Consider the following 26,356-nt stretch of genomic DNA (forward strand, 5'->3'; position numbering starts at 1 on the left):
AATTGTTTCAATTTTCATACTGCTGATCGGACTATTTAGATTTTCCAGTTCTTCTTGATTTAGTCTAGGAAGGTTGTATCTAAGTACTGGTCCATTTCTTCTAGGTTATTAAATTTGGTGTTGTATACTTTTTCATAGTATTCTCGTATGATCCTTTGTATTTCTCTGGTGTCTGTTTTAATTTCTCCCCTTTCATCCTTGATTTTGTTTATTCGTGTCCTTTTTTTCTTTAGTGAGTCTAGCCAGGGGTTTGTCAATTTTATTAATCTTCTCAAAGAAACCGCTCTTTGTTGCATTTATTTTTTCTACTGTGTGTGTGTGTTTTTTTTTATTTCATTTATTTCTGCTCTAATTTGGATTATTTCTTTCCTTCTGCTGACTTTAGGCTTCATTTATTCTTTCCTAGTTTTTTAAGGTGAAACGTTATTGTTTATTTGAGTTTGTTCTTATTTTTGGAGATAGGCCTGTAATGATATGAACTTCTATGACCGCTTTTGCTGTGTTCCAAAGGTTTTGATATGTTGTACTATCATTATCGTTCCTTTCTATATATTTCTTGGTCTCTTTATTTCTTCTTTGACCCAGTTATTCTTCAGTAGCATGTTATTTAATCTGCATGTATTTGTGGTTCTTCCCGCTTTATTTTTACAGTTGATCTCTAACTTCAAAGCATTATGATCTGAGAATATGGTTGATACGATTTCAACCCTCTTATATTGAGGCTATCTCTGTGTTCCTGTATGTGGTCAATCCTTGCGAGTATTCCATGTGCACTAGAGAAGAATGTATAAGCAGCTGTTTTGGGATGAAAGGCTCTGTAAATGTCACTTATGTCCATTTGATCTAATGTGTCATTTAAGGATGTTATTTCCTTATTGATTTTCTGTTTGGTTGATCTGTTCATATCCGACAATCGGGTATTTAGATCCCCTACTATGATAGTGTTTTGGTCTGTTTCTCTCTTTAGTTCTTTCAGTAATTGTTTTATATATTCTGGGGCTCCCTGATTGGGAGCATAGATATTAATAAGTGTTATGTCTTCTTGGTGCATGATTCACTTTTTCATTTTGAAGTATCCCTCAGTACTTTTCTTTACCTTTTTTTTATTTTGAAGTCTGTTTCGTCTGATGTTTGTACCGCTACTCCCGCTTTTCTCTGAATGCCATTTTCTTTCAATATCGTTTTCCACCCTTTCTCTTTGAGTCTGTATTTGTCTTTGGAGTTGAGATGTATCTCTTGGAGGCAGCATATGATTGGGTTTTGTTTTTTGATCCATTCTGCAACTCTGCCTTTTTATTGGTGAGTTCAGTCCATTTACATTTAGGGTGATTATTGAAAATGAGGTTTTCTTATAGCCATTTTATCTTTTGCTTTCTGGTAGCTCAGTGTTTCCATTGCTTCCTTGTCCTGTTTCTGTTTTCTTTATTTTGGTTGGCTTTGGTGGGTTTTCCCTGTGGCTCTTCTTATGTTATATACTTCAGTTCTGAGTCTTTGGTGTCTGGTTACCATTACAGTTGTCTATTTCCTTCTGCATGTGCCTTATCCCTGTTCCCCTTTGCGAATTTTGATCTTTAAATCCTCCCCTTTTCAGTCATTATTATCTCAGTTTGTCCCTATGTATGCTGAACGTTCATTACTATTAGCAATTCTCTTATTATTGTTTAAGCTTATAATACCCTGTTCTTAGTAAGGGTTGCACTCTTCTGCTTCTATTTGTCTGGTAATCAGTTTACTCCTAATTATGTATTTTTGTTTTGTTATTTTGTTATAGGTGAGCTGACCCCTTTCAGTATTTCGTGTAGAGTAGAACTCGCAGTGGAGAATTCCCTCAATTTTGTATGTCTGAAAATGTGTTATTTCTCCTTCATATCTAACGGAGAGCCTAGCTGGATACATTCTTCGCCTTCGATAATGCCTATTATACTTATGTTTTCTCTCCTGATGATATCAGCTAGTTCTCGTAGTTCTCTTTCATTTTTTTTTATTCTTTGGTTTCTGTCTTCTTTCTTAGATTTATTTCTAGATTTCTGTCTTCGATATCTCTAATCCTTTCCTCCATTTGGTCGACTCTATTTCCCAAGCTTGCTATTTCATTTTTCAACTCTTGAAGCGTGTTTTTTATCTCCAGGTCTATTCTGTTCTTCTTGAGGGTTTCATTCTCCTTGCTCTGCTCATCTAGTTGTTTTTCAATTCCTGAAATTGTCGATATGACTTGTCTTGGAACTGAGTTTTTTTAGAAGTACCATCCTGAATTCTCTGACATTTAAGTCACATATTTCTGTGTCTGTAAGCTTATTTTCTGGAGATTTTTCTCTTTTTTTCTCAGATTTCTTGTAACCTTGGTAGCTCATGATGCTTAATGGACTATTTCTCCGTCTGGGCATTAATGGAAGTATATTTTGCTTCCCCCCCCCCAGAAAAATTTATTATATAAAGCTCTCTCTTTAGTTTATTGCAAAGAAGGCGTTTTTCTTTTGTTTTCCAGTAGGTGGCGTCTAATCCCCTTGGATCCCTGCTTTATATAAATTCTTAATAATGCCTTTTTTTATCTTATAGTTATTCAATCACACGCACTACCCTCAGTCTCAGTCCCTGTCAGTGTTAGTGACAGTTTTGGTAGTGTTTGCTCAGATTCCCCTGGGGCTCTGTGGTGTTCGGTCTCGGAGGATATGTAGGGAGGAGCCCTTTGGGTTGGAGGATGGGGCTGTAGCTCAGCCTCATGTTTTGCAACCACAGCTAGTAATAATCAACTGTTGTTTCTCTGCTATCCCCGCTTTTCTGCTTTCTGTCCCAATGCCTGGGCACTGCCATCGGCCACAGCGAGCTCATAGCTCTCCCAGGCAGGGCTGTTCAGGGAACCTGCTGCACCTTCTCCCCTCCCCCTCTTTCTGCAGGGAGCTTGGATTGCAAGAGGCAGCTTCTTTGTTTTTCCTAGTCCACCGTCCAACACCCAGGGTTCTGACCTGTGGTAGCTCTCATGCGCAGATCCCACGCTCAGACGTACTGTGCAGTTTGGGTGTTTTTTTGTTGAGTTTTAGATGTTCAACTTATTGTTGTTTCAAGGGGAGAGATCTGAGGACGTCTCTCACTCCACTATATTTCTGACCATTTTACCATCTTTCTGTCATCCCGTCCGTAGCCGTTTTCTCCAGTTGTTTTCATCTGCGTTGTTGGCATATTTACGAAGCCCTCGCATGGTTGGATTGACAGTAGACCAGGGTGTTGGTCCAGGTCCTGGAGTCTGCACGGGTCCATTTCCCCCTTGCTGCCCAGAATTCCCAGAGAGCCTTTGTCTGCTTCCCCTGCCCAAGTGTGAACTCGGGTTTATTCACTTGATAATCTAATTCACATGGTATCCCCTCATGGGTTCATGCCTGCTTCCAGTACCTGCTCTCAGACTTGCAGATAAAAACTGTGGTGCCAAGGCCCCCACCAGCGCTTGCCTGACATGCTTTCCCTCCTCCCAGCGCCTGGCTACCTACGGCATCACTGTCGCCGAGCTGACGGGTGACCACCAGCTGTGCAAGGAGGAGATCAGTGCCACTCAGATCATTGTCTGCACCCCCGAGAAGTGGGACATCATCACCCGCAAAGGCGGCGAGCGCACATACACCCAGCTTGTGCGGCTCATCATCCTGGTGAGCAGGGCTGTTGCGGGTGGGGACCTGGCAGGTCCAGGGATTTCTCTGCAGCCACTGGCCTCTGGTGACCCCTGTAGTTGGCATTGCTGTGACCATTAAAGGAGAATCTGCACCTGACTGATAATTTTCCCTATAGATGCACGGTGTTCGTCACATTATTTTTATCTTTTTCATGGTTGAAATATTTTGAGATAAATGTAACCAGACAAAGGAAAAAACTAATGTTCTCCCAGAACACCAAAAGGTTTTATAAAAAGTCGTGCATTTGGAAGGAATGAGTAGGGAGTCAGGAGGTTGTTTTCACCCAGGCAGGAGCGCTCAGGGACCAGTGACTGAGTCCACATGTAGCGTGTCTTAGTTGTCTGGGAAAGCAGAAAGAGTTCAGTGTTGATTTTTGGTGTTCTAGAGGAGGGGCTGGCCATCTGTGGCTGCTGGCTTTTGTTTTATTGGGACACAGCCATACTCATTGGTTACATTGTTTACAGCTGCTTTTGTGCCACCATGTTAGGACTGAGTATTTATAGCAGGGACTCAGGCCACAGCCTAAAGTATTGGCTGTCAGTCCTGTAAGAACAAGTTTTCAGACCCCTGTTTTAGAGCCCTGTTACTCAGCCTTGGTAGGACTACAAAGTCCTAGCCCTACCCACCCCATAGCTACTGAAATGCAGTCTACATCTAAATGAGATTCCCTGCTTCTAAGCCTGCCTTAGGCCCTGTGAACTCATCATTTGGGAGATGTCCTTTGTTTTTTGTGAGGGTACCTGCCTAGAGGTGAAGCCTGGGTTGTAAGTGTGGTCTGATCCGAAGCTTCATTTTCAGTAAAGTTTACTTGAGTGGAGTTATGACCTCAGTTACCTGCAATGTCAAGTTCTCTTTTGCCATAAAACATTGCATTTCCTTGGGCCGTAGCAAAGCAGCACGGGCAGGGCCTGTTATTTCTTGAGTGCTGCATGGTGAGTTTTATCTCCTCTTCCAGTTTCTTTGCTTGGGACCCCTTGTCTGGTCTTTGCTTGGCACGTTAGGCCTGTGCCTACACAACACGAGCACTTTCAGGAGAGGGGCTGCGTCTCTCCAGTCCTAGAGGCCATCTCTTACCCTCCCACTCCTTAGGATGAGATCCATCTCCTTCATGATGACAGAGGTCCTGTCTTAGAGGCGTTGGTGGCCAGGGCCATCCGAAACATTGAAATGACCCAAGAGGATGTCAGGCTCATCGGGCTTAGCGCCACCCTCCCCAACTATGAGGACGTGGCTACCTTTCTACGCGTTGACCCTGCCAAGGGCCTTTTCTACTTTGACAACAGGTAGGAGAAGAGATGGTTGAAATTTGACCAGGTGACCTTGCTCTTTCTCCTTTTCAAAGGGGCTCTTTTGGCTTGGGTTTTTGAAGGGCCTTAACAGTTTTGACGTGGGATGCATTCAGAAAAGATCTCCCTCCTGGGCCAGGAAGAGGACCATTTGTTTCCTCAGTATTTTGTGCTCAGGCCTCATTTATTTGTCTGACTATTGAACTCCAGCTTCCGCCCAGTGCCTCTGGAACAGACCTACGTGGGTATCACAGAGAAAAAAGCCATCAAGCGTTTCCAGATCATGAATGAGATAGTCTATGAGAAGATCATGGAACATGCTGGAAAAAATCAGGTCCGTCTGTGGCTTATCATTTGTGAACTCTGTTCTTTTGAGTTTTTGACTTGCTGATTATTAGGCAAGATAGACAAACAGAAGATATAAATCACTAATATCAGGAATGAAATGGAATATTACACAGAACCTGTAGCCATTGAAAAGATAGTAAAGGAATATTCTAAACAACTTTTTATACATAAATTTGAGAACCTAGAAGAAATGGGCCATTTCCTCAAAACCACCAACTACCAAAACTCAGTTTAGATGAAATAGATTATCTGAACAATGCTATAAACCATTAGACATAGATAATTACCTTATTTACGTTATCAAGGATCCTTCCATAAAAGATTTGGGTGGCTTATACCGAGAGGATAACAGTAAAAGTAATGATGAAAGTTAGCTAGTGAATGAGGGTGTTTTCCTAGAAAGTATGATGTAATTTTTACATTGGTAATTGACTTTAGCCATGTTAAGCAAGACAGAAACTGAGGAAAAGAAGTTACTTATTTTTGTCTGGAAAAAAAGCATTGCATTTAGATGAGACGAATTTAGATGAAGACACCAATCTTTTCTTGGCACTAAATACTTGGAGGACTTTATTTCCTACAAAATAGCGCTCATCTCATACTAAGACTTAAGTCCTTTTCTAAAGGTCAGTGCCCATTATTTTTTAAGTATTTGAGCTGTTAATTTGTAGACAGGTAGCGTAGAATCTTATCAGGTACGTAGCGTAGAATCTTATCAGGTACGTGAACAAAATTCTTAATTGAGATTCCTGAATTTGCATCCACATTGATTGTAAACTTGTGTTAAAGATGGGGTGCCAGCAGTTAGTTTAGCTTCCCATTCTGGACTCTGGCGCTGCACCGGGTGGTACACTCCCCTCAGATTTTGCCAGCTGTGTTTAGGCTTCTGAGCCAGTTTGCACTCCTGCTGTGGTTTCTTCTTCAAGACCTTGGCTTCTTAATGCTGGTGCCCTGCGTCGTGGGAGAAGCTATGGGATCCATGTCTCTGACTGTGTCTCTTGACTGGTTTCTCCGTAGGTACTGGTGTTTGTCCATTCCCGGAAGGAGACGGGGAAGACGGCCAGGGCTATCCGGGACATGTGCCTTGAGAAGGACACACTGGGCCTATTTCTCCGAGAGGGCTCTGCCTCCACCGAGGTCCTGCGGACGGAAGCCGAGCAGTGCAAGGTGAGGAGAAGCAGGCCGGTCTCATCCCCCGGGACTGTCCACACAGCAAGGACTGCATCATGATGCTGCCCTGTCATGCAGGTCAAGGTTGATCATATGGATGTGGGTGGTAGGGGCAGGGTCTCCTGTGAAAAGATTTATATTTTAAAAACTTTCAGGAAAGAAAGCCCCTGGCAGAGCGAATCAGTCTGTCTGTGTTCCGTGGGCGAATTCCTGCAGAAACCTGCCTCATCACCTTGGTCTTTATCCCTTGCACAGAACCTGGAGCTGAAGGACCTTCTGCCCTATGGCTTTGCCATTCACCATGCGGGCATGACCAGGGTGGACAGGACACTTGTGGAGGATCTCTTTGCTGACAGGCACATTCAGGTAAGGGGGCATGAAGAATAGACTTCAGAAGGCCTGCATGTCCATGGTTGGCCGTGTGTCTGTCTTGGCTTCTGGTCATCTCTGGCTCGGGTGATCTGGGTCAGGGTTGCCTCTCCCCACTCTTCACATCATGCCTGGGGGAAAGTGAATGGGTTTAGGAAAGTGTCTGAGAAGCATGGCAAAGCAAGCACGTTGGTGACTCCAGGTCTTTCCAGACCTGGTCAGGGCTGGGGTTTTAATTGTCTGATAACCTAAGGTGGCTTCATGCAGGTCTGCAGTTCTGCCCCTCAGGTGTCTAGAACCTCAAGAGGTCAATCCTTGGATAGGTGAGGAACCCAAGGACTCCTTTCCTTTCTACTTTGGTGTTCCACCAACAAGGATGGCCCACCCTCAGGCCTGCTAGAAACTCTGGGGCCGGTCCCCTGGAGGAGATGGGGATATAGACCTTCTGGTGCTGATGTCTATTTTCCTTATTACCTTTGCTTCTTTAGGTTTTAGTCTCCACAGCAACTCTGGCTTGGGGTGTGAACCTCCCTGCACACACAGTTATCATCAAAGGCACCCAGGTGTACAGTCCGGAGAAGGGGCGCTGGACGGAACTGGGGGCTCTGGATATTCTGCAGGTACTGTGCCTTTCATGTGTTCTTGGGAGGAAGGGTGTCCTGTGTACAAAGTGCAAGGCTGCCGAGAAGATAGCAGAGGGAAGGCAGGGGCCTGCCTGGGAGAAGCCTGGAACCCACCCGGCAGCGCCATGGCCACAGCCCTCCTGCTTTGCTGTCTTTGCCTCAGATGCTGGGACGTGCTGGAAGACCCCAGTACGACACCAAGGGTGAAGGCATACTCATCACGTCTCACGGGGAGCTCCAGTACTACCTGTCCCTCCTCAACCAGCAGCTTCCTATTGAGAGCCAGATGGTGTCAAAGCTGCCCGACATGCTCAACGCGGAGGTGGTACTGGGCAATGTCCAAAACGCGAAGGTAGGCAGATGCCACTTTGGGCGCCTCCGGCTGCTCCAGAGACACAGCCCGGGCACTGGGAGTGTGGTGGCCCTGTGCTGTGGGCCGCTGGCCCTTTGCCCACTCCACCAGTGCGAGTGGTCTCAAGTGGCCTGGGTCTGCAACTGGCAGCTCCCCTTACCAAGATCTTAGGAAGGATTGTGTCCCTTTCTCAGTGAGATGTTAATAAACGTTCAGAAGACCTGTAATCTCTGTTCTTCTGCTTGGGAATTAATTTCTAATGGTCCGTGGGAGCTTTTTAGATACCAGTTCTTCGTGCTGAGAGCCACATGCTGTCTATTGCAGGATGCGGTGAACTGGTTGGGCTATGCCTACTTGTACATACGCATGCTGCGGTCCCCAACCCTCTACGGCATCTCTCACGACGATCTCAAGGGAGACCCCTTGCTGGACCAGCGCCGACTGGACCTGGTTCACACTGCCGCCTTGATGCTAGATAAGAACAACCTGGTCAAGTATGACAAGAAGACGGGAAACTTCCAGGTGAGGGAGCCGAGGGCAGGAGGCAGAGGTCGCAGCAAGTCTTAGCCTCCTGAGACACTTTAAGATCTCAAAACCCCTCATACAGCACAGTGCTGCATGATGGTGCCTTCTCTCTGTGACCTAGGTGGGGGCAGTGGATGCAGCTGTGTTGTCTGTAAGGCAGTAGCTCACCATAGGTTGGATTATCGTGCCACCTTCATGTGCTTGGGCCAGGCACTCAGATTGCGACGCATTTACCCAGGGTGCCTGCTGTCCACAGTGACAGGCTGCGGCCAGCTAATGCTTAGCATTGGATTGGGTTTTCCTTCTTTGTAGGTGACAGAACTGGGTCGTATAGCCAGCCACTACTACATCACCAATGACACGGTGCAGACCTACAATCAGCTGCTGAAGCCCACCCTGAGTGAGATCGAGCTTTTCAGGGTCTTCTCGCTGTCCTCGGAGTTTAAGAACATCACCGTGAGAGAGGTAGCCCACAGCAGGTTGGGACGGGCACTGTTACTCAATGCCAGGGCACCGCCTGGGTCTCTCCTTGGTCCCCTGGCTTCTCTGACTGGTCTCCTTCCTGTGGCAGGAGGAGAAACTGGAGCTGCAGAAGCTGTTGGAGCGGGTGCCCATCCCTGTGAAGGAGAGCATTGAGGAACCCAGTGCGAAGGTGAGCCGGTTCCTTTGCTTGGGTGAAGACCTGGTTTAGAATTTTCTAAAGGTGGACCTTGGACTAGGGTTCGTGCTTGGTAACCTGCTCATTCTCCTAGATCCTCCTTACATATTCTTCTACATACAGTCACGGTTACTTAACGTTTATAGATTAAAAGCAGTAGGTTTTATGTGGCATGAATGCCCAGGGCAGAAATGTGGTTCATTTCCTTGGATTGTTCAGTGACCACCATCCTTCTTTCTGGCCTTGTTTTTTCCAGATCAATGTGCTTCTCCAAGCCTTCATCTCACAGCTGAAATTGGAGGGCTTTGCACTGATGGCTGACATGGTATATGTGACACAGGTGAGGGCAGACTTGTGCCACCGGGAGACAGGTTCTGAACAGTTCCTTTGCTCTCCTGTGTGTCTTAGAGCAAGTGGGTGGGGCACTAGTGAGGGAGAGGGAATGTCGAGCTTTCCCTTGGTTGGCTAGTTTTTGATGCGTGTGTGGTACAGCCACTGTTTTACTGCTTTCAAGTATGTGGGGAAAGGTGGGGCTTAAGAGAGTGCAGGGGCTCCTTAGGCAGAGGCCATAAGACAACATCCGCTTGCCCAGGGAGTGGCTTCCCACAGTGGCTGCTGGACTCATAAGTAAGTCCAGAATTGACAAAAGGCTTTATATAGTAGCTGTTTTTTGTCTTTACGTCCAAGGGCAAGTCACTAGCATCCTTATTCTTGCAAGAGCCCATAATGCTAAATGAGGCAAAACTTTAAAATCGCACAGCATAGTGTACGGCCAGGCTACCCTGAACACTCCCCATCCCTTCTGATCTCGGAAGCTAAGCAGGGTCGGGCCTGCTACAGCATCTAGGAAGACCAGGTGCTGTAGGCATAAAAAAAAATCGCGCAGCAAGCCGCCTGTTCTAACTGGTCTGTGTTCAGCAAGCGCCTGCTGTATGGAGGGGGAAAAGAGGAATTACAGAGGGCCTTTTAGAGTTGACGAGGCTGATTGTGTCCTAGTGAGGTCTGGGACAGGAGTACTTAGCAGAATTGCCTCGTCTTTCTCCAGTCAGCGGGCCGGTTGATGCGGGCCATCTTTGAAATTGTTCTGAACCGAGGTTGGGCGCAGCTGACAGACAAGACCCTGAACCTCTGCAAGATGATTGACAAACGCATGTAAGGCCTGGGAGTTGGCTCTGGCCACTATAATCCGGGTCCCCAGGCTGAGGGTGCTGGGGAAGGCGGAGCATGCACCTGACCTCTGGTCCGGATGCAGGAAAGGGGACATGTACCTCGGGAGGGTTGAGAGGGGAAAGGCTTTGAAGGGTGGAACTGTGGAGTGGGTGCAGAGTAGGGGTGACAGTTGGCTCTCAGGTCCCAGTGCTGGCACAGTGTCGAATGCCTGTCTTTAATGGCTGTTTTTTGTGGTCACGGCTAACTTCTTGGAAGCCATGATGAGGATACGTTGTTACAGGCCCTGTACAGGGACTGAGGGTTTTGTTCCCTTCCTGGGTAGGTGGCAGTCCATGTGTCCTCTGCGTCAGTTCCGGAAACTCCCTGAGGAGGTAGTGAAGAAGATTGAGAAAAAGAACTTCCCTTTTGAGCGTCTGTACGACCTGAACCACAATGAGATAGGTGTGTGGGGTGCTGTCATCCTTGTTCTTACTGCCCAGTCGTCTTTCTAAGCCCTCGCACTTTCCAATTACTGAGCCTCATGCCCCAAGGTCCTGGCCACCTCTCACCACCCTCTGAAGTACCGGGCCAGTCTCAGCCTTGGCCTTTGACTCCTCTGGGCTCCACTGAAAGTGAAGGGAAGAGCTTTCCCCCTGGGGTAGAATCGGCTGACTCCCCCAGTGGCCCTGTGCAGATAGTGTGTAGGCGGCTGGCTGCAGCCCCATGCCCTTCTGTTGTGTCCTCCCAGGGGAGCTCATCCGCATGCCCAAGATGGGCAAGACAATCCACAAGTACGTCCACCTGTTCCCCAAGTTGGAGCTGTCTGTGCATCTGCAGCCCATCACGCGCTCCACCTTAAAGGTGGAGCTGACCATCACGCCGGACTTCCAGTGGGATGAAAAGGCATGGGTTTGCTTGGCGAGGACTGGCTTCGGCATCATGTGGCGGAGAGTGGGTGGGCGGTGCTGTGTGCCCCACCGGCTCACTCTCCCTGTCTGGACCACATTGACAGGTCCATGGTTCATCAGAGGCCTTTTGGATTCTGGTGGAGGATGTGGACAGCGAAGTGATACTGCACCATGAGTACTTTCTGCTCAAGGCCAAGTACGCCCAGGACGAGCACCTTATCACGTTCTTCGTGCCTGTTTTTGAACCGCTGCCCCCTCAATACTTCATCCGTGTGGTGTCTGACCGCTGGCTCTGTGAGTGTGTTGTCTGCACAGCCCTGGGGACAGATTCTTTCAGGGCGAGTATGAGAATGACCTTGTTGTGGGGAGGGTTCCGGTGTGCACAGAGGGGCTGTGGGGGCCCTTGGGCGAGGAGGGCTGCTTGCCTACCACCCGCCTGCTTCTTCTTGGGCAGCTTGCGAGACCCAGCTGCCTGTCTCCTTCCGACACCTGATCCTGCCGGAGAAGTACCCGCCTCCCACCGAGCTGCTGGACCTGCAGCCCTTGCCCGTGTCCGCCCTGAGAAACAGTGCCTTCGAGAGCCTTTACCAAGACAAATTCCCCTTTTTCAATCCCATCCAGACACAAGGTCAGTGTCCTGGAGGTCTTATAAGGCCAACGCGGGGTAGGGGGCCCTCTGCAGTGGGAAGGGGAGTGAGGTGCTCAGATCTCCATGGACCTGGCAGCCCCTCGGTGCTGACCAGTGGAGCACACCAGGCATTTCCTGTCTCACGCGCCTGTGGTTACAGTTAGACCTGCTTTGTTCTTTTGCATGTCTCACCAAGGAGGTCAGTGCTTCGTCAGTTCTCAGGCTCGGGGGGCTTGCTGTCCCCTACGCTCAAGTGGTGGGCGGAGTGGGCAGCGTTGACCGAGGCCTTCATGCATTGCTGAGTGACCACTGTGTCCCCAGAGCACGTCTGGGTTTTGAGTATTGTAGGCCGAGGATATCACGGTGCTTTCTCTTTTGTTCTCCCCGCCTACGTTATGAAGGATTTACCATGTGAGATATTGTTGTCGCTGTCCTATTTGATTGATGGAGAAACCTAGGCAGAGGCACCCTGTTGCACTGGCTAATAAATAGGACGGAGACCTTCCCCCATTCTAGATGCCTGGGCTGGGCTTGTCCCTTCTTTCCACATTAGCCAGTTTCCATCCAGGAAACATGGAGCATTGGAGACAGAGAAGGGCAGCCAGGGCCCTTTCGCTCTGCGTCCTGGTCCCTGAGAGGGCTGGCAGGAAATGAGACTCAGGCTCCTTTGTATCTGTTGTCACCCCACAAGTTTGCACGGGGCCTGAACTCTTGATCTTTGCTTGTGTGTGGGAGGGAGACTGTGAGGGCACAGACGGGCAGTCCGTTGCCCCTCGTGCTGGCACCCATGCTGATGGCCGGCTTGCTGCTGCCAGCTTTGGGCTGCGCTCTGAGTCCACCTCGGATTCACGTGACCACCACTGGTTTTCAGTGTTCAACACCGTGTACAACAGCGACGACAATGTGTTTGTGGGGGCCCCCACCGGCAGTGGGAAGACCATCTGTGCGGAGTTCGCCATCCTGCGGATGTTGCTGCAGAACTCGGAGGGGCGCTGCGTCTATATCACCCCCATGGAGGCACTGGCCGAGCAGGTATGTGATGTAGTGCTGTGTCACCTGTAAGTGACACAGAGGCTGTTTTCATCTGTGAGTGCAGGTCAAGGTTCTCTAGGCCCTGAAATTTGCAGGGTGGGTCAGGGCACGACTGTTTGCATTTTATGGGTTGTTCTCTCAGCTCGTGAACTAAAAAGAGACCCTGTCACTGAATGGAGCTTGAAGTCTGTGGGTCACCAGGCTTCCTAGCTGCTCAGTTCTTCTCATGATGGAAGTGCCCCCCAGCGCAGCCTGACACTCTATGCGCCATGTCCCTGCCTGCAGGTGTACATGGACTGGCACGAGAAGTTCCAGGACAGGCTCAGCAAGAAGGTGGTGCTCCTGACGGGCGAGACCAGCACGGACCTGAAGCTGCTGGGCAAGGGCAGCATTGTCATCGGTACCCCCGAGAGGTGGGACATCCTCTCTCGGCGCTGGAAGCAGCGCAAGAACGTCCAGAACATCAGCCTGTTCGTGGTGGACGAGGCCCACCTCATCGGGGGCGAGAACGGGGTATGGCCTGGCCTGGTGCCTTACCTGTGATGGGGTCTGAGGCCAGAGATGAGGCCTTCTGCCAGCAGCACTCTGCTTGACCCTTTATTCAAAGGGACAACGTGAGACTTGAGCTCTCAGTGGACATTGGCTCCTCTGGGGGGTGGAACCCAGGAGCATTTCGAGGGTGCTAGGTGGTGCACATAGGTAACCCATGGCCGAGGGTGGGCGTCCGGGTGCTTGATGACGCTCCCTTTCCTCCAGCCTGTCTTGGAAGTGATCTGCTCCCGGATGCGCTACATCTCCTCCCAGATTGAGCGGCCCATTCGTGTTGTGGCGCTTAGCTCCTCGCTCTCAAATGCTAAGGACGTGGCCCACTGGCTAGGCTGCAGTGCCACCTCCACGTTCAACTTCCACCCGAACGTGCGCCCCGTGCCTTTGGAGCTGCACATCCAGGTAGGACCCACTTTTCCTGCCACTCATGGCCTCTTGTTCAGAGTACTGGCTCTTGTAACCCCTTTTCCTGTGGTCCTTAGGGCTTCAACATCAGTCACACGCAGACTCGCCTATTGTCCATGGCCAAGCCAGTGTACCATGCCATCACCAAGCACTCTCCCAAGAAGCCTGTCATCGTTTTTGTGCCTTCTCGTAAGCAGACCCGCCTTACGGCAATTGACATCCTCACCACGTGTGCGGCGGACATCCAACGACAGAGGTGGGGGCCTGGCTATGTCCACTTCCTCTTACCCGGCTTGGCCCTGGGGGTTGGGCTGACCGGGAGTTAGGTCATGTGAAGTTGGCCCACTCTGAAGGGTGTCCCATTTTTGAGGGCGGGCTTAGCTCCCCTGGCTAGGGGCTGGGTGACCGCACCTTTGGCAGGTGTTTGCCAGGGACCGGAACCCTCTGGCTGAGTTAGCCTTGTGCCGCCCAGGTTCTTACACTGCACCGAGAAGGATCTGATCCCGTACCTGGAAAAGCTGAGTGACAGCACGCTCAAGGAGACGCTGTTAAACGGCGTGGGCTACTTGCATGAGGGTCTCAGCCCCCTGGAGCGGCGTCTGGTGGGACAGCTCTTCAGCTCAGGTAAAGAGCCTTTGGCACTGGTTGTGACTATTATCCAGCATGTCATAAGTGGTGCATGCGAACTGCAGCGTTTAGTGTTATTTTTCTGCGTCATTTTTGAAGTGCTTCTCTGGTTATGGAATCTGCTGTCTCTTTGGATCCTGCCAGTAATCTCGTGGTGCGATGGGGTAAACAGTAACTGTCCTTGCTAATGAAGAAGCAGGGGGCACCCAGGGTGAACCTTTCCAGAACCTGCTTTTCTAGACTAGCACCTTCAGCCCCTATACTGGTTTTCCAGGGACATCAGATCTGCCAAGGTCTCTTCCAGTATTGCTCCGTTCTCAGTCATGACAGACCTCACTCCTAGCAAGCTTTGCTCTAGCTGTGAAATCAGATTGGCCCCCACCTGCCCAGGAGGCAGCAAACTCTTCCTCAGCTGCCTTCTCTCTGCCACAGGGGCCATCCAGGTAGTTGTTGCTTCTCGGAGTCTCTGCTGGGGCCTGAGTGTGACCGCCCACCTGGTGATCATCATGGACACCCAGTACTACAATGGCAAGATCCACGCGTGAGTCCAGCTGCGCTCTGTGCTCCCAGAGCCCTTCCCTTAGAGGACATGCCACCTGCAAACCCAGAAACTAGGCGCTAGGAGGACAGGGTGTTGGCATGGTCAGCAGCCTGCCGGGGTTCCAGCACTGCTGGTGTTGGAGAACGTTTGGTTTCAGGACCTGGGCTCGCATTGGCATCAGTCATCCTCCTGTGATTCAGCAAGTGGGCAGCCAGGGAGTTCCAGCCAGAAGGAACTTGGGGATTATGTAGTTGACCTGTTTGTGTTGTAGATTGGGTAGGTGATTTGGTCTAGGCCACATAACTTGTGGTAATAAGAAGTAAAAGGTTTGGTTTTCTCAGAAAAAGTTCGAATAATTTAACTCAATAATTTTTCCTCCAAAAAATGCAGATTATTTTTGAAATGAGTTTTATTTTTATGGTTTATTTTTAACGTCTGAATCTGCTTATAGATTTGGTTTTAAGTTAGGTAACTTGATAACTCATAAAGTACACAGCTATTAAATGGGGGCAGCTTGACTCACTTGTGTGCTCCTTATATTAGGAGTTAATTCACTTTTGGTGTCAGGTAGGTTTGTGGCTTTGGGTCAAGGACCGTGAGCAACAAGTCACAACTCATGTGAAAACTGCAGTAATGCATAGTTAAGTATGTCACTGACCATGCAGTGACAACAGTGCCACTGCATAAGAACTCATGAACACAAGGTCTGCTGTCACGTGCCCTGGCTCCTCGTGTAAGCATTGCGTTCCGACGCTAGGGAGTCAAAGCACCTTGAGTGCGACATTGTGTTGATGCATTCTGCCTCCTTTCCCATGTCACCAGGTATGTGGACTACCCCATCTATGATGTGCTTCAGATGGTGGGGCACGCCAACCGCCCTCTGCAGGATGACGAGGGGCGTTGTGTCATCATGTGCCAGGGCTCCAAAAAGGTTGGTCCTGGCCTTGGGACGCAGGCTGTCTTTTTCAATGAGGGTTTCTGTGTCTCTTTCAACTCTGCTGCTTGTTTCTCACATTCTTTCGTAGTTAGCTTTAGCCACAGGGAATTCCGTAGCCTTTTGTTTTTGTTGCTGCTGTTGACTCCGTGTGCCAGGCCTTTGCCCTCTGGCTGGTTCCATCTTCCTTTTGCACTGCTCATCCCATGTGATTGGTGCCTTCCTATTGCCACTGCGGATGTAACAGTGAGCTGGTGGCATGGCATACACAGCCAACACTCCAGTGCAGACTCAGCTCACCTTATCTGCAGTGTTTTCCTCCATCTTTGTATTAGCTCTATCATACACAGCCTCTTCCCTACTGGTTTGCCCTTGGCCCTTTGAGACCATGTTGTCATTGACTGTTCCTGTCTTCTCCTACTTCATAGGATTTCTTTAAGAAGTTCTTATATGAGCCATTGCCAGTGGAGTCTCACCTGGACCACTGTATGCATGACCACTTCAATGCCGAGATTGTCACCAAGACCATTGAGAACAAGCAGGACGCTGTAGACTACCTTACCTGGACCTTTCTGTACCGCCGCATGACGCAGAACCCCAACTACTACAACTTGCAGGGTCCGTGGGCCTTGGTGCACAGTCTCCTTTCGTGCTTTTCACAGCCCTCGCTGGCTGTTGCCCTGTGACTCCCCACTTCTCTCACCTTCACAGGCATCTCCCATCGTCACCTGTCTGACCACTTGTCAGAGCTGGTGGAGCAGACGCTGAGTGACCTGGAGCAGTCCAAGTGCATCAGCATAGAGGACGAGATGGACGTGGCTCCTCTAAACCTGGGCATGATCGCCGCCTACTACTACATCAACTACACCACTATCGGTGAGGCCGGCTGGGGCAGCTTTTGGCTGTGGGTGCAGCCACTGGGTGGTGGTGATAGGCAGGGTGACCTGGGCAGTTAACCGCTCCCACATCGTCTCTCTCTCGGACAGAGCTCTTCAGCATGTCCCTGAATGCCAAGACCAAGGTGCGTGGGCTAATCGAGATCATCTCCAACGCAGCCGAGTACGAAAACATCCCGATCCGGCACCACGAGGACAACCTGCTGCGGCAGGTGAGGTGCCTCGGCCCCAGGGGATGCCTGCCTATGTGCCAGAGCACATGGACCCCTCTCTGCCAAGGAAGACCCCACACATGCATCTCCACCTCCTCCCCCGCTACCCTCTGCATGGAATTTTGAAGGGTTGTGAGTCTAGGATGGGGAGTTTTAGGACTTGAGAGCTGGCCTCAGGCTGCGTTACCTGTTTGTCACCAGTTTCTTTTTCTTCCCCTTTCTAGTTGGCTCAGAAGGTCCCCCACAAGCTGAACAACCCCAAGTTCAATGACCCACATGTCAAGACCAATCTACTTCTTCAGGCTCATCTGTCTCGTATGCAGCTGAGCGCTGAGCTGCAGTCAGATACAGAGGAGATCCTTAGCAAGGTAGGGTGCAGGGCAGTGTGGGGCAGACACGGGACAGGCCCCACGGCCTAGGAAGCAACCTCTCTAGCCTCCTGGTCTCACACTCCCACCCTGTGCAGGCCATCCGGCTCATCCAGGCCTGTGTGGATGTCCTCTCCAGCAATGGGTGGCTCAGCCCTGCTCTGGCAGCCATGGAGCTGGCCCAGATGGTCACCCAAGCCATGTGGTCTAAGGACTCATACCTGAAACAGCTGCCTCATTTCACTTCGGAGCACATCAAACGTTGCACAGACAAGGTGAATTGGTCTGGACCTGGCTGAGCTGAGAGCTGTGTGTCTGGGCTGCAGTGGGGGTGGGGATGGGAGTAGCATGGGGGTGCAGACCTCCAGCTTTTGTTCCCCTGAAGGTGTCACACGTTGACATGCTAGAGAGTGCATTTGATGATGGCAGGCCATGTTGTCTTCAGATGATGGGTAGTGTAGGATGGAAATTAGCAACCGTGTGGAGCCTGTTTATTTGCTGTCAGTGTGGATTTTTTCCCCTTGATCTCTGAATGCCTGCTGCAGGGAGTGGAGAGTGTTTTCGACATCATGGAGATGGAGGATGAAGAACGGAACGCATTGCTTCAGCTGTCTGACAGCCAGATGGCAGACGTGGCCCGTTTCTGTAACCGCTACCCTAACATTGAGCTGTCTTACGAAGTTGTGGATAAGGACGGCATCCGCAGGTGAGCCAGAGGGCCAGGTGCCCTGCTCCAGGGGCTCTGCCGCCCAGCGCTGATATGCTGCACTGCTTCTTCCCCACAGTGGCGGGCCCGTTGTGGTGCTGGTGCAGTTGGAGCGAGAGGAGGAAGTCACAGGCCCCGTGATTGCGCCTCTCTTCCCACAGGTGTGTCCTGGCAGCTGCCTTTTCCAGGTGTCCACTGGAGGCCTTGTCCATGGGTGGTCAGAGGACAAGAGTGCACTGTCACTAGGGAGGGAAACTTAGGATAATGACAGATCATAGGCTGAGAATATCAAGACTGTGGGTGTTTTTGTTTTTGTTTTTGCTTTAAAACAATTTAGATGACTGGTCATCGTTAAAATACCAGCTAAGCAGTCAATCTCTGTGACTGCAAAAATGCATTTTTCTTTAAACCGCTGCAGGACAGCTGGGCTTTTCTAGGTGTTTCTTCTCCCTCCTTTCTCACTGCCACTTACTGTGCTTCCAGTTGCTTGGTTTTTTACAAGAAAGAAAATCTAGCAAAAACTAGATACAATGTATGTAATATTTAATTTTACAAACTAGTTGAATACACTCCAAGGAAAGAGCACTTTATAATGGAGTTCCTAGGCTTTCTGATGGCAGAGTGGGCAGCAGAAGTGCCTGGATGGAGGCAAGGCCCACTTCCTCTCTGTGGGTGGGCTGTTGTCCATGTTCACATGTCATAATCACCTGGCACATTTGCCTGAGAAGAGCCTCAGAGGGACTCAAAGTTGCCAGGCCCCAGAGACAAGGTCTCTAGTAGTGGAATCCTGGATGCAGTAGCAAGTGCTAACTGGGACAAGGAAGTGAGCTGGAAGCAACAAATGAGTCCCTCTACTACTTAAAAATTGAGTTCATTTGAGTTGCCTTGTGATGGTTTCACAATCTTAGTTACATCAAATTGTGTTTCGGGGGAAACTCTAGAAAGCTTTCTGTCTGCTTTTTGTTTTCCTACTTTTGTAACCACTCTCATGGTCTTAAATCACTGTCAAGTTTTATGTGCTGAGATTCTTGGTTTTCGGTCACTACAGAAACGTGAGGAGGGCTGGTGGGTGGTGATTGGAGACGCCAAGTCCAACAGCCTTATCTCCATCAAGAGGCTGACCCTGCAGCAGAAGGCCAAGGTGAGTGCCACTGGCCCAGCCTGAGACTGAGATAGGGCAGGACAGGAGCGCTCTCCCACGTCCGTGTCTGCCCTGACCCTTGCCTGCTCTCTCTAGGTGAAGCTTGACTTTGTGGCCCCAGCCACTGGCGCCCACAACTACACTCTATATTTCATGAGCGATGCTTACATGGGATGTGACCAAGAATACAAGTTCAGTGTAGATGTGAAAGAAGCCGAGACAGACAGCGACTCGGATTGAGTGTGGAGGCCTGTGCTCTTGCCTGGAGGGGTTGGACCTGAACAAAGAGCATGTCTGGGTCACAGTTGTGGACAGTAAGTCTGCTGGCATGAGGGCGGACTGCCAGGCAGTGCAGGTGCACCCCAGGGCCCCTCCACATTTCCTCTTGCCACCTTGGCATCCAAGCTTTGGATCCGGTGTCTGTAGGTGTCGTGTAGCTGTCGTGTTAACTGGATAGCATTTTTAGGCATGTTCTTTGTTTTATTAGGTGTTTTAATAAAATCAGTTGGAGAAATCATTCATCTTTGCAGTGATTCTATATTTTAGTTTCTTTGCTCTAGCCTAAGGCCCTTCGAAAAAGATTTTTTTCTCTTTAGCCACTGAACTTGCTTAAGATACTTGTCGAGAATAAGGCTGCTCTTTAGTTGGGCCATCACCTGCAGCATGTCCGCTGAGGGGTTAGGCAGCTTCTTTTTAGTCAGTATAGCCTGGTCCCCATCTTGCTACCCATGTCAGCACACTGCTGGAACTAACAGAGCTACAGGGACAGATGACAGGGTAGGTTTTTCAAGATCTGCAGCGACACCCCTCACCCCAAGGAGACTCAGGAGGGGTTAAAACGTACCAGCTGGGTGTGTGACCCAATCTACACTGATACTGTGATCCAGGTCTGCACATCTTCGTCTTCAAATTTTTGCCTTGTCATTCTTTAGGAATAACTTCACATAAAGTTAGAAGATGATTCTGAGGGGTAATTTCCCTAGGTCAGCAGTTTTCAAATGGCTTGGTCTTAGGACCCCTTCACAGTACAAAAATGAGGAACCCCAAAGAGCTTTTATTACCTAGATTACATCCATTGATGTCAACAATATGAAAAATAAGAACAGTGCATTTAAAAAGTAACAATAAATTGTTAGTTTTTTTTTTGAAAAATTACTTGTAAAACATCCAAGGAGAAGAGTGGCCTTTGATGTTTTTACAGACCTTGGTTCTGTCTGGTTTAATGAAGACTGGGACTCTCGTGTCTGCTTCTAAACCTCATGTTTAAATGAAGTAAAATGGAAGTAAAACTGGCTTTACATGTATATGCAGTTGTAAAAGAGAGGACATTTTAAATATCCTTTTCAGAAAAAGGCTTTTTGATACTACAGTGACTCTGTGAGTGGTCATTTCTTAAAGTTTCAGGTGGCACGTTGCCTTTACCAGTGTGCTGTTAAGACCCGTGGGTCTGTTTTATATCCCGAATGGGCCTCTTACCCATGAATGAGTCCCTAATGTCATGCATTAATCATTTGGAAAATATGGGTTCACTGACTCGTGTAGGTCTTCCAGATGCTGATCCATTTCATGACACAAGTCACATTTGTTAATGTCACCACTCACCTCATCAGAAGACTAAGTATTGGGGAGATGTCAAGCTCATGGTGGCAATACAGGTTTTCTGGAATTTAATTTTTGCTTGAAAGCTTTATCATTGGCAACACTATCAGTTTCTTTTGATATGAAAAGCTCATTAGTTTCCCAGAAAACATCTGCCAGGTAGCCAGTAACTTGCCACTACTCTCAAGTGAAAATAAGTCAAGAAAACAACTGATGCACCTGGTGACGTAGCTGTACAACTGCTTTTCCTCAAGAGCTGCAAGTCAGGGCACTTTCTGCATGCTGCGTCACAACATGGCGGTGTTCCTGGGGGTCAAGATTGAATGCAATTTACTTGTATTGGTTTATGAAGGACAGTCCTAAGTGAAGTTGCCAACACTTCTGCTGTGACAACAAGGAAGTGAAGACAAAGATTAGTTGGTGCCACTGCCATGGTTCCTGCCAAGTTGCCAACAGCTGACCTCAAGCCCCCTGAGAGGCTCGAGCCCCAGGGATGTGAGAACACATTTTGCGCATTACCCCAGGTGCTGCCCAGCTGTCTCCACAACCTAAAGTCATGATCTCTGTGGTGTGAGAAATTAAGGCTGGAGCTTTAGGGACAAGTCCTCATGTGGAAACCCACATAGAGTGGCTGACAAAACCTGAGTGGGAGGGAAGAACTGATTGCCTCTGACAGGGATTCTCTGCCTTGTCTCATTACCTCCCAAAGGAGCCCTGTCAGATATCTTTGCCTCACTGGCTCTCACCACAGAAACTCAGTACCAGATGGACTGTATCATGTACTGTGACCCCTCAGAGGGCCACAGGTGATCGTCTCTAAGATTTTTTTTTTGTCTCCTACCCAAGAAACAGTTTTCAGCCCCACTAGGAATGTACAGCCTGTGGGCAATAGCAACTCGCTTTTAGGGTGCATATACTCCCTGTTTATTTTCAGCATTCCCTGCAGCCACAGGAGATACTATGAAGGCTTCGCAGGGAAGCCAAGGTGTCTTCACTGCAAACCAGCTAACATTAAATAATCTTCCACAGTCTTAAATGCAATGATTTACCCAGAAATGGGGAAGGCAGGACCAAATTCTGAAAAGGAATCACCATGAAATTGTTTTAAATGTGAATATCCTGATGATATAAGCTAGGACGGGTTATTCCTATAAAGCTTACAATTTCAGGAAGGTCGGAGATACACCCCCCAACATACAGATACAGTGATTACAAATGGTGTATTTACCCCCAAACTTTAACACTGAGCCCTAAAGTAAATCTGTGGCACAACCACAAGGTGCTGCTGTTCCATGGCTCTGAGCGGGGCCATGTCAGGAGGGACAGAGTGGCTCTGTGGCCCCGCATGTCTTCCAGGGCTAGGGGGACAAGCCAAGTTCATCGAAGGCCAGGGTGCTCCTCCAGGTCCCCCTGGGCAGGAAAAATCTTAGGACATTTTCTGGGGAGCCATGGTTCTGTCCAAAGTTAAGGTGGCTCAGAGGCCTTCTGGCCGCTGATACTTCCAGAAAGCCACCTCCCCATCATCGCTGCAAGAGGCCAGAAGCCCCTGCTCTTTGGGGTTCCAGGCCACACAGTTGACATCCTGGGGATGGGCCTGAGGCAGGTGGGCCGTCAGAGAGAAGGTAGGCTGCTGAGGGTCAGAGCCAGGATCCTCCTCAAACACTCGGATGGCATCATCCCCACAGGCTGTAGCCAGGGCCCCTGTCAACTGACACCTGGGAAGAACACGCTGTTAGTGCATGTGCTGGTGGCTCCACCCTCCCCAATCCAGCAAGTCAGGTACAAGGGCCTGATTTGACAAGCCCTGGCCTGCTCTCTTCCCAAACTTCAGGCCTCAGCTGACCTCTTGCTGAAGACCCCCCTAACTAACATAGAGCTATCAACATCCCCCCAAGTCTTTAAGAGCCACCATCCGGGTTTACCGTACTATAATTAACCTAAAGAATGGTATGGTCCTGAAGTGCACTTCTGTCACTTAGCATAAGCAATCTGCCTTGTCATGAAGTTTGCATAGCAACATAATAGGTCATTGAACTTTACCATATTTTATTGGTCTGTTTTTGTTATTCCCAAATGTTTGTTGATGCAAAGAAAGCTTAGATGCATATCAACTTTTTTCACTATTTAGGGTTATTTCCTAGGGCTAAATTCTTAGAGCCAGTCTGCCCTCTGACCTAAACGTGTGGCTTCTCTAGGCTCTGTAAAGGTAGAGCCCGTGCCACCAAACCATAAAAACCCTAGCCATGAATCCAGTTTCAAAAACGACTATTTCCGGATGGTACAATGCTGTGTGACCCAAAAGGCCAGTGCTGCACTCACAGCTTGGGAGCTTGATGCAGGTGCAGGCCTAGGTCTGAGTCTGTTCTGGGTTACTGTGACCCAGGCCAGCTGGCTCTAAGCCAGCATGGTGGACAGTCTGGCCTGTTCTGAAGAAGTGTGGGTGCTACTCCCTATTCCATGCACCCCCAAAGGGGCAAAGAGCAGCAGAGGGTCTGACCTCCCTAAAACCTGAGTTGGGGGTTGGGTGGAGATGGGGGCACAGATCTTACCAAGCAACATCATAAATGGTCCTGGAGTGGAAGCCCGACAAAGTGCAGACACATTTCCAGCTGGGGTCATTTCCACTGCATGCCACCCCTGCATGACAGACTTCTCTTGAATCCAAGACATGTCTTGCTTGTGTCTTGGGCACCTCAGGGGGCGACTATCCTGATTTGCCCTCCCTCATCCCACCCTCAGCCACGAGTCATCTCGTGGCCAGATTGGCATTTTTAAAGTGAAATTCTGAGAAGGAAATGTCCTAAAAACCCTTTGGCTGCAAACTACGTCTGACTAGTCGGCCTGCCTTTGAAGGCCACCCACCAGCCAGCACAACCCACCTGATTTCCCAAACCCTCACACCCTACGCTCCAAGTCTAGGCTTTTCTACCTTTAAGGCCTTTGCTCACGTTGTTCCATTTTCACTCAGAACTCTCTCTTCACATTAAAATCCTACCCATCCTTCTACATGGCCTTCCCTGACCCTCCAGCACTCTGGCGCCCCCTTGTGGCACAACTCCTCCCCCCAATTTCCTGGGCTTCATCTACATGTCTCAGCCCAAGTAAACCATCAGTCTCATGGAAATTTGTCTCCTTTAGCTCACCTTGCTCATTGCCTGGTAGGTACTGGTGCCAGATGCGCACGGTACGGTCATCACTGCAAGATGCCAGACGCTGGCCACTGGGGTCAAAGGCCAAGCTCCATACAGTGGATTCATGGCCCTCAAGGGTGGCACAACATACCCAGTCATCCTCTTCTTCCCTGTAGAGCTTCACTGTGTCGTCATAGCTGGCAGAGGCTAACAGCTTGGGGACATAGGGAAAACACAGCACTTATAGCCCAGAAGTGCCCTGCTAGGACAGGACAGTCACAGGTGACTGTCTTTATAAAGGGATTAATGTCTTTTGGTCATGGACTGTGATCCCTATTAAAGCCAGACTGAGGCAGAAAAGCAGAGTACTGGGCACAGCCCTCCACTGGGAATTCCCTCCCACCAAGATACCTGGCCTAACTTTTACCTCCTGGCTCGGGTGCCAGACCACGTGCTTGACATCCTGCGTGTGCGAATTGAGGACACTAACACATTCGTACTCATCTTCTTCATCGACTGTGAGAGAGAAAGAGAAAGGAGCCCACGAGCTGACCCTGCCAAGGTCACAAAGCGGATGTCTGACTGCTAGATCACAGCTGTACCTGGAGGGGCTGGGACTCACCTTCCCAGACCCACACACTCTTATCTCGGCTGCAGGTGGCAATGAGGTTGCCAGATGGGGCCCAGGCCACTGACTTGACCTCATTTTCATGGCCCTCCAGCGTGGTCACGCACTGTGAAAAGAAAAGAGAGACAAGATTCAACCTCACCCAAGATCATGGGCTCAAGTTCCTGAGCCGGCCTTGGGGAACAAAGAGGCAACAATCCTGGTTTCACCAGACCAGTTACCTCAAAATCATCCTGGTTCTTCTTCCAAATGCAAGTGGTAGCATCAAAGCTGGCAGAGGCCAGGTAACTGCCGCAGGGAGACCAGGCCACCTTCCGCACAGTGCGCTGGTGGCCTTCAGAAAGGACAGATTTGCAGATCCAGCTGTCACCTAAAAGCAGAGGGCAACGGGCGCTGGAGCTGGGTGCACAGGAAGGCGATGAAGCACTGTCAACGCCATCTGATGGGGGTCATCACTGGAACCAAGCTGCGGACAAAGCTCAGCAAACATATTTACAACATGCTTTCAGAAAGAGGTAACAACCCTACCTCTTCTGGAGGCACGAGCCTTTTGAAACAAATCTGAGGAGTCACCCTCGCGATTTAATGCGGTCAGTGGCTCCCGAATGCCCTTGTGATAAAATCTAACTTCGCGACGTCGCAAGTTACTCTGCAGTCTACTCTCCACCGTCCTGCTCTCTTCATTTTCCTGCCTCAGCAACTACCCAAAGTCCCTCCACAGTTCCGGCCTTTCGCTGACGTTTCTGCTTCTAGTACTTGCTGGAAAAGTCCTTCTCAGAGCAGCTAACATTCACCTCGAGATGGCCTCTCCCGGCTCTCCCTGGGCGGTACCCCGGCCGAGATAGGCCTGCCGCGCAACCCTGAGCCCGGGCCTTACCCTCCCTGCCCCAGATGCGGACTCTACGGTCGCCCCCACATGAGGCCAGCAAGGTTCCCGCGGGGTTCCAGGCCAGGAACCAGCACCGCGAGTCCGGGTGAGCCGAGACACGGCCCAGCAGCACCAGCGAGTCCTTCATGGCGGCCCGGCGCGGGACGAGGAGGTGGGCAGCGTTCCGACAGCGGGTCCCACCGCGTAGGTGCCCGCGATGCCCCACCCGGCCTTCCACAGCCGCCCCTCTAGCCGCTTCCGCTCGGGGGCCCGGGGCGTTCTGGGAACTGAAGTGCCCACTGTCGCGGCCGCGCTGCCCTCTGGGAGTTGTAGTCGGCCCCCGACCCCAGCGGAAAGCCTCGCGGAACTCCCTCGAACTACCAGTCCCGTGAGGCCCCGCGCAGGGAGCCGGCGGCGCGCCGGGCTGTGACGCGCGCGGGGACTGGGCGGGGAGCTGGAGAAGGCGGAGGCAGGCAAAGAGGAAGCCGGAAGTGGGTTGGACCCGGGTCGGTCCGGGCGTTGCGGGTTTGGGGCCTGGGATCGCTCGGGCCCGGGCAGCTGAGGAGCCGGTGACTGGACGGAGCGGCGCCATCCCGGCCCTGAGGCCTGCTGACTGGTGAGGAATGGCGGTCAGTGTCGGGAGGGTTCTTTCTGGGCAGAGGTCGCACCCTAGAGCGCAGTTCTCACATCCTGGGTCCGGGATCCCCTCGGCCCAGCCTGGTCCTCCGCCCCTCGACACCCTCTGGCCGAGACCCCGGGTCCGGGTCTCTCCCACCAGTAGCCAGTATTTCCTCCCCCACCCCCACCGCTGTCTACCCAGTTCCCAATCAGATTCTCGTCCCGCATCTCTATTCCAGGGACCCCGTCCCCGCCCCCTGAACCCCTGCAGCCCTCCAGTATCCGCTGGGGCCCAGGTCCCACCCCCTAGCCTCCGGTGTCGGTCCCGGCAGCCTTGTGCCTTCTTCAGCTGCCTCCTCCCTGGAACAGGCAGGCTCTGCGCGCCCCGCGGAGGTCGGCGGCGACCAACAGCGACCGCGGAGCAAC

The 26,356-nt window shown here is 50.3% G+C and overlaps 2 protein-coding genes across 2 annotated transcripts in view; one reads left to right on the forward strand and one right to left on the reverse strand.

Moving 5' to 3' along the window:
* Positions 1 to 19,603, forward strand: part of SNRNP200 (small nuclear ribonucleoprotein U5 subunit 200) — a 29,688-nt gene extending 10,085 nt beyond the window's left edge. The window contains exons 14-45 of the mRNA XM_006909434.3: positions 3,468 to 3,638; positions 4,752 to 4,945; positions 5,159 to 5,282; positions 6,314 to 6,463; positions 6,722 to 6,832; positions 7,324 to 7,455; positions 7,622 to 7,810; positions 8,135 to 8,332; positions 8,648 to 8,800; positions 8,907 to 8,987; positions 9,250 to 9,333; positions 10,039 to 10,145; positions 10,486 to 10,604; positions 10,891 to 11,045; positions 11,155 to 11,344; positions 11,505 to 11,678; positions 12,550 to 12,710; positions 12,996 to 13,223; positions 13,467 to 13,658; positions 13,739 to 13,917; positions 14,134 to 14,285; positions 14,721 to 14,829; positions 15,652 to 15,760; positions 16,192 to 16,381; positions 16,475 to 16,639; positions 16,750 to 16,871; positions 17,096 to 17,239; positions 17,338 to 17,514; positions 17,785 to 17,945; positions 18,025 to 18,106; positions 18,994 to 19,086; positions 19,183 to 19,603. Coding sequence (XP_006909496.1) covers positions 3,468 to 3,638; positions 4,752 to 4,945; positions 5,159 to 5,282; positions 6,314 to 6,463; positions 6,722 to 6,832; positions 7,324 to 7,455; positions 7,622 to 7,810; positions 8,135 to 8,332; positions 8,648 to 8,800; positions 8,907 to 8,987; positions 9,250 to 9,333; positions 10,039 to 10,145; positions 10,486 to 10,604; positions 10,891 to 11,045; positions 11,155 to 11,344; positions 11,505 to 11,678; positions 12,550 to 12,710; positions 12,996 to 13,223; positions 13,467 to 13,658; positions 13,739 to 13,917; positions 14,134 to 14,285; positions 14,721 to 14,829; positions 15,652 to 15,760; positions 16,192 to 16,381; positions 16,475 to 16,639; positions 16,750 to 16,871; positions 17,096 to 17,239; positions 17,338 to 17,514; positions 17,785 to 17,945; positions 18,025 to 18,106; positions 18,994 to 19,086; positions 19,183 to 19,326 — 4,740 coding nt within the window. The 3' untranslated portion in view covers positions 19,327 to 19,603. The remainder of the gene's footprint in view (positions 1 to 3,467; positions 3,639 to 4,751; positions 4,946 to 5,158; positions 5,283 to 6,313; positions 6,464 to 6,721; positions 6,833 to 7,323; positions 7,456 to 7,621; positions 7,811 to 8,134; positions 8,333 to 8,647; positions 8,801 to 8,906; positions 8,988 to 9,249; positions 9,334 to 10,038; positions 10,146 to 10,485; positions 10,605 to 10,890; positions 11,046 to 11,154; positions 11,345 to 11,504; positions 11,679 to 12,549; positions 12,711 to 12,995; positions 13,224 to 13,466; positions 13,659 to 13,738; positions 13,918 to 14,133; positions 14,286 to 14,720; positions 14,830 to 15,651; positions 15,761 to 16,191; positions 16,382 to 16,474; positions 16,640 to 16,749; positions 16,872 to 17,095; positions 17,240 to 17,337; positions 17,515 to 17,784; positions 17,946 to 18,024; positions 18,107 to 18,993; positions 19,087 to 19,182) is intronic.
* A 517-nt stretch (positions 19,604 to 20,120) lies between these two features.
* Positions 20,121 to 25,595, reverse strand: CIAO1 (cytosolic iron-sulfur assembly component 1). Its single transcript, XM_006909435.3, has 7 exons — positions 25,322 to 25,595; positions 24,666 to 24,814; positions 24,439 to 24,550; positions 24,244 to 24,332; positions 23,829 to 24,030; positions 23,235 to 23,322; positions 20,121 to 22,400 (listed from the first exon to the last, which is right to left on the reverse strand). The coding sequence occupies exons 1-7, from the start codon at positions 25,458 to 25,460 to the stop codon at positions 22,160 to 22,162; spliced, it is 1,020 nt and encodes a 339-aa protein (XP_006909497.1). The 5' UTR covers positions 25,461 to 25,595; the 3' UTR covers positions 20,121 to 22,159.
* Positions 25,596 to 26,356: the final 761 nt, after the last annotated feature.

The sequence above is a fragment of the Pteropus alecto genome, unplaced genomic scaffold (genome assembly GCF_000325575.1).
Source record: "Pteropus alecto unplaced genomic scaffold, ASM32557v1 scaffold223, whole genome shotgun sequence".
Lineage (NCBI taxonomy): Eukaryota > Metazoa > Chordata > Mammalia > Chiroptera > Pteropodidae > Pteropus > Pteropus alecto.

Coding starts and splice junctions, on each gene's coding strand:
- CIAO1 (XM_006909435.3), bottom strand. CDS start 25,460: ATGAAGGACTCGCTGGTGCTGCTGGGCCGTGTCTCGGCTCACCCGGAC. Junction 23,323..23,828: donor CCTACCAGGCAATGAGCAAG/GTGAGCTAAAGG, acceptor TCTGTCATGCAG/GGGTGGCATGCAGTGGAAAT. Junction 22,401..23,234: donor ACCATTTATGATGTTGCTTG/GTAAGATCTGTG, acceptor TGTTCTTCCCAG/GTGTCAGTTGACAGGGGCCC.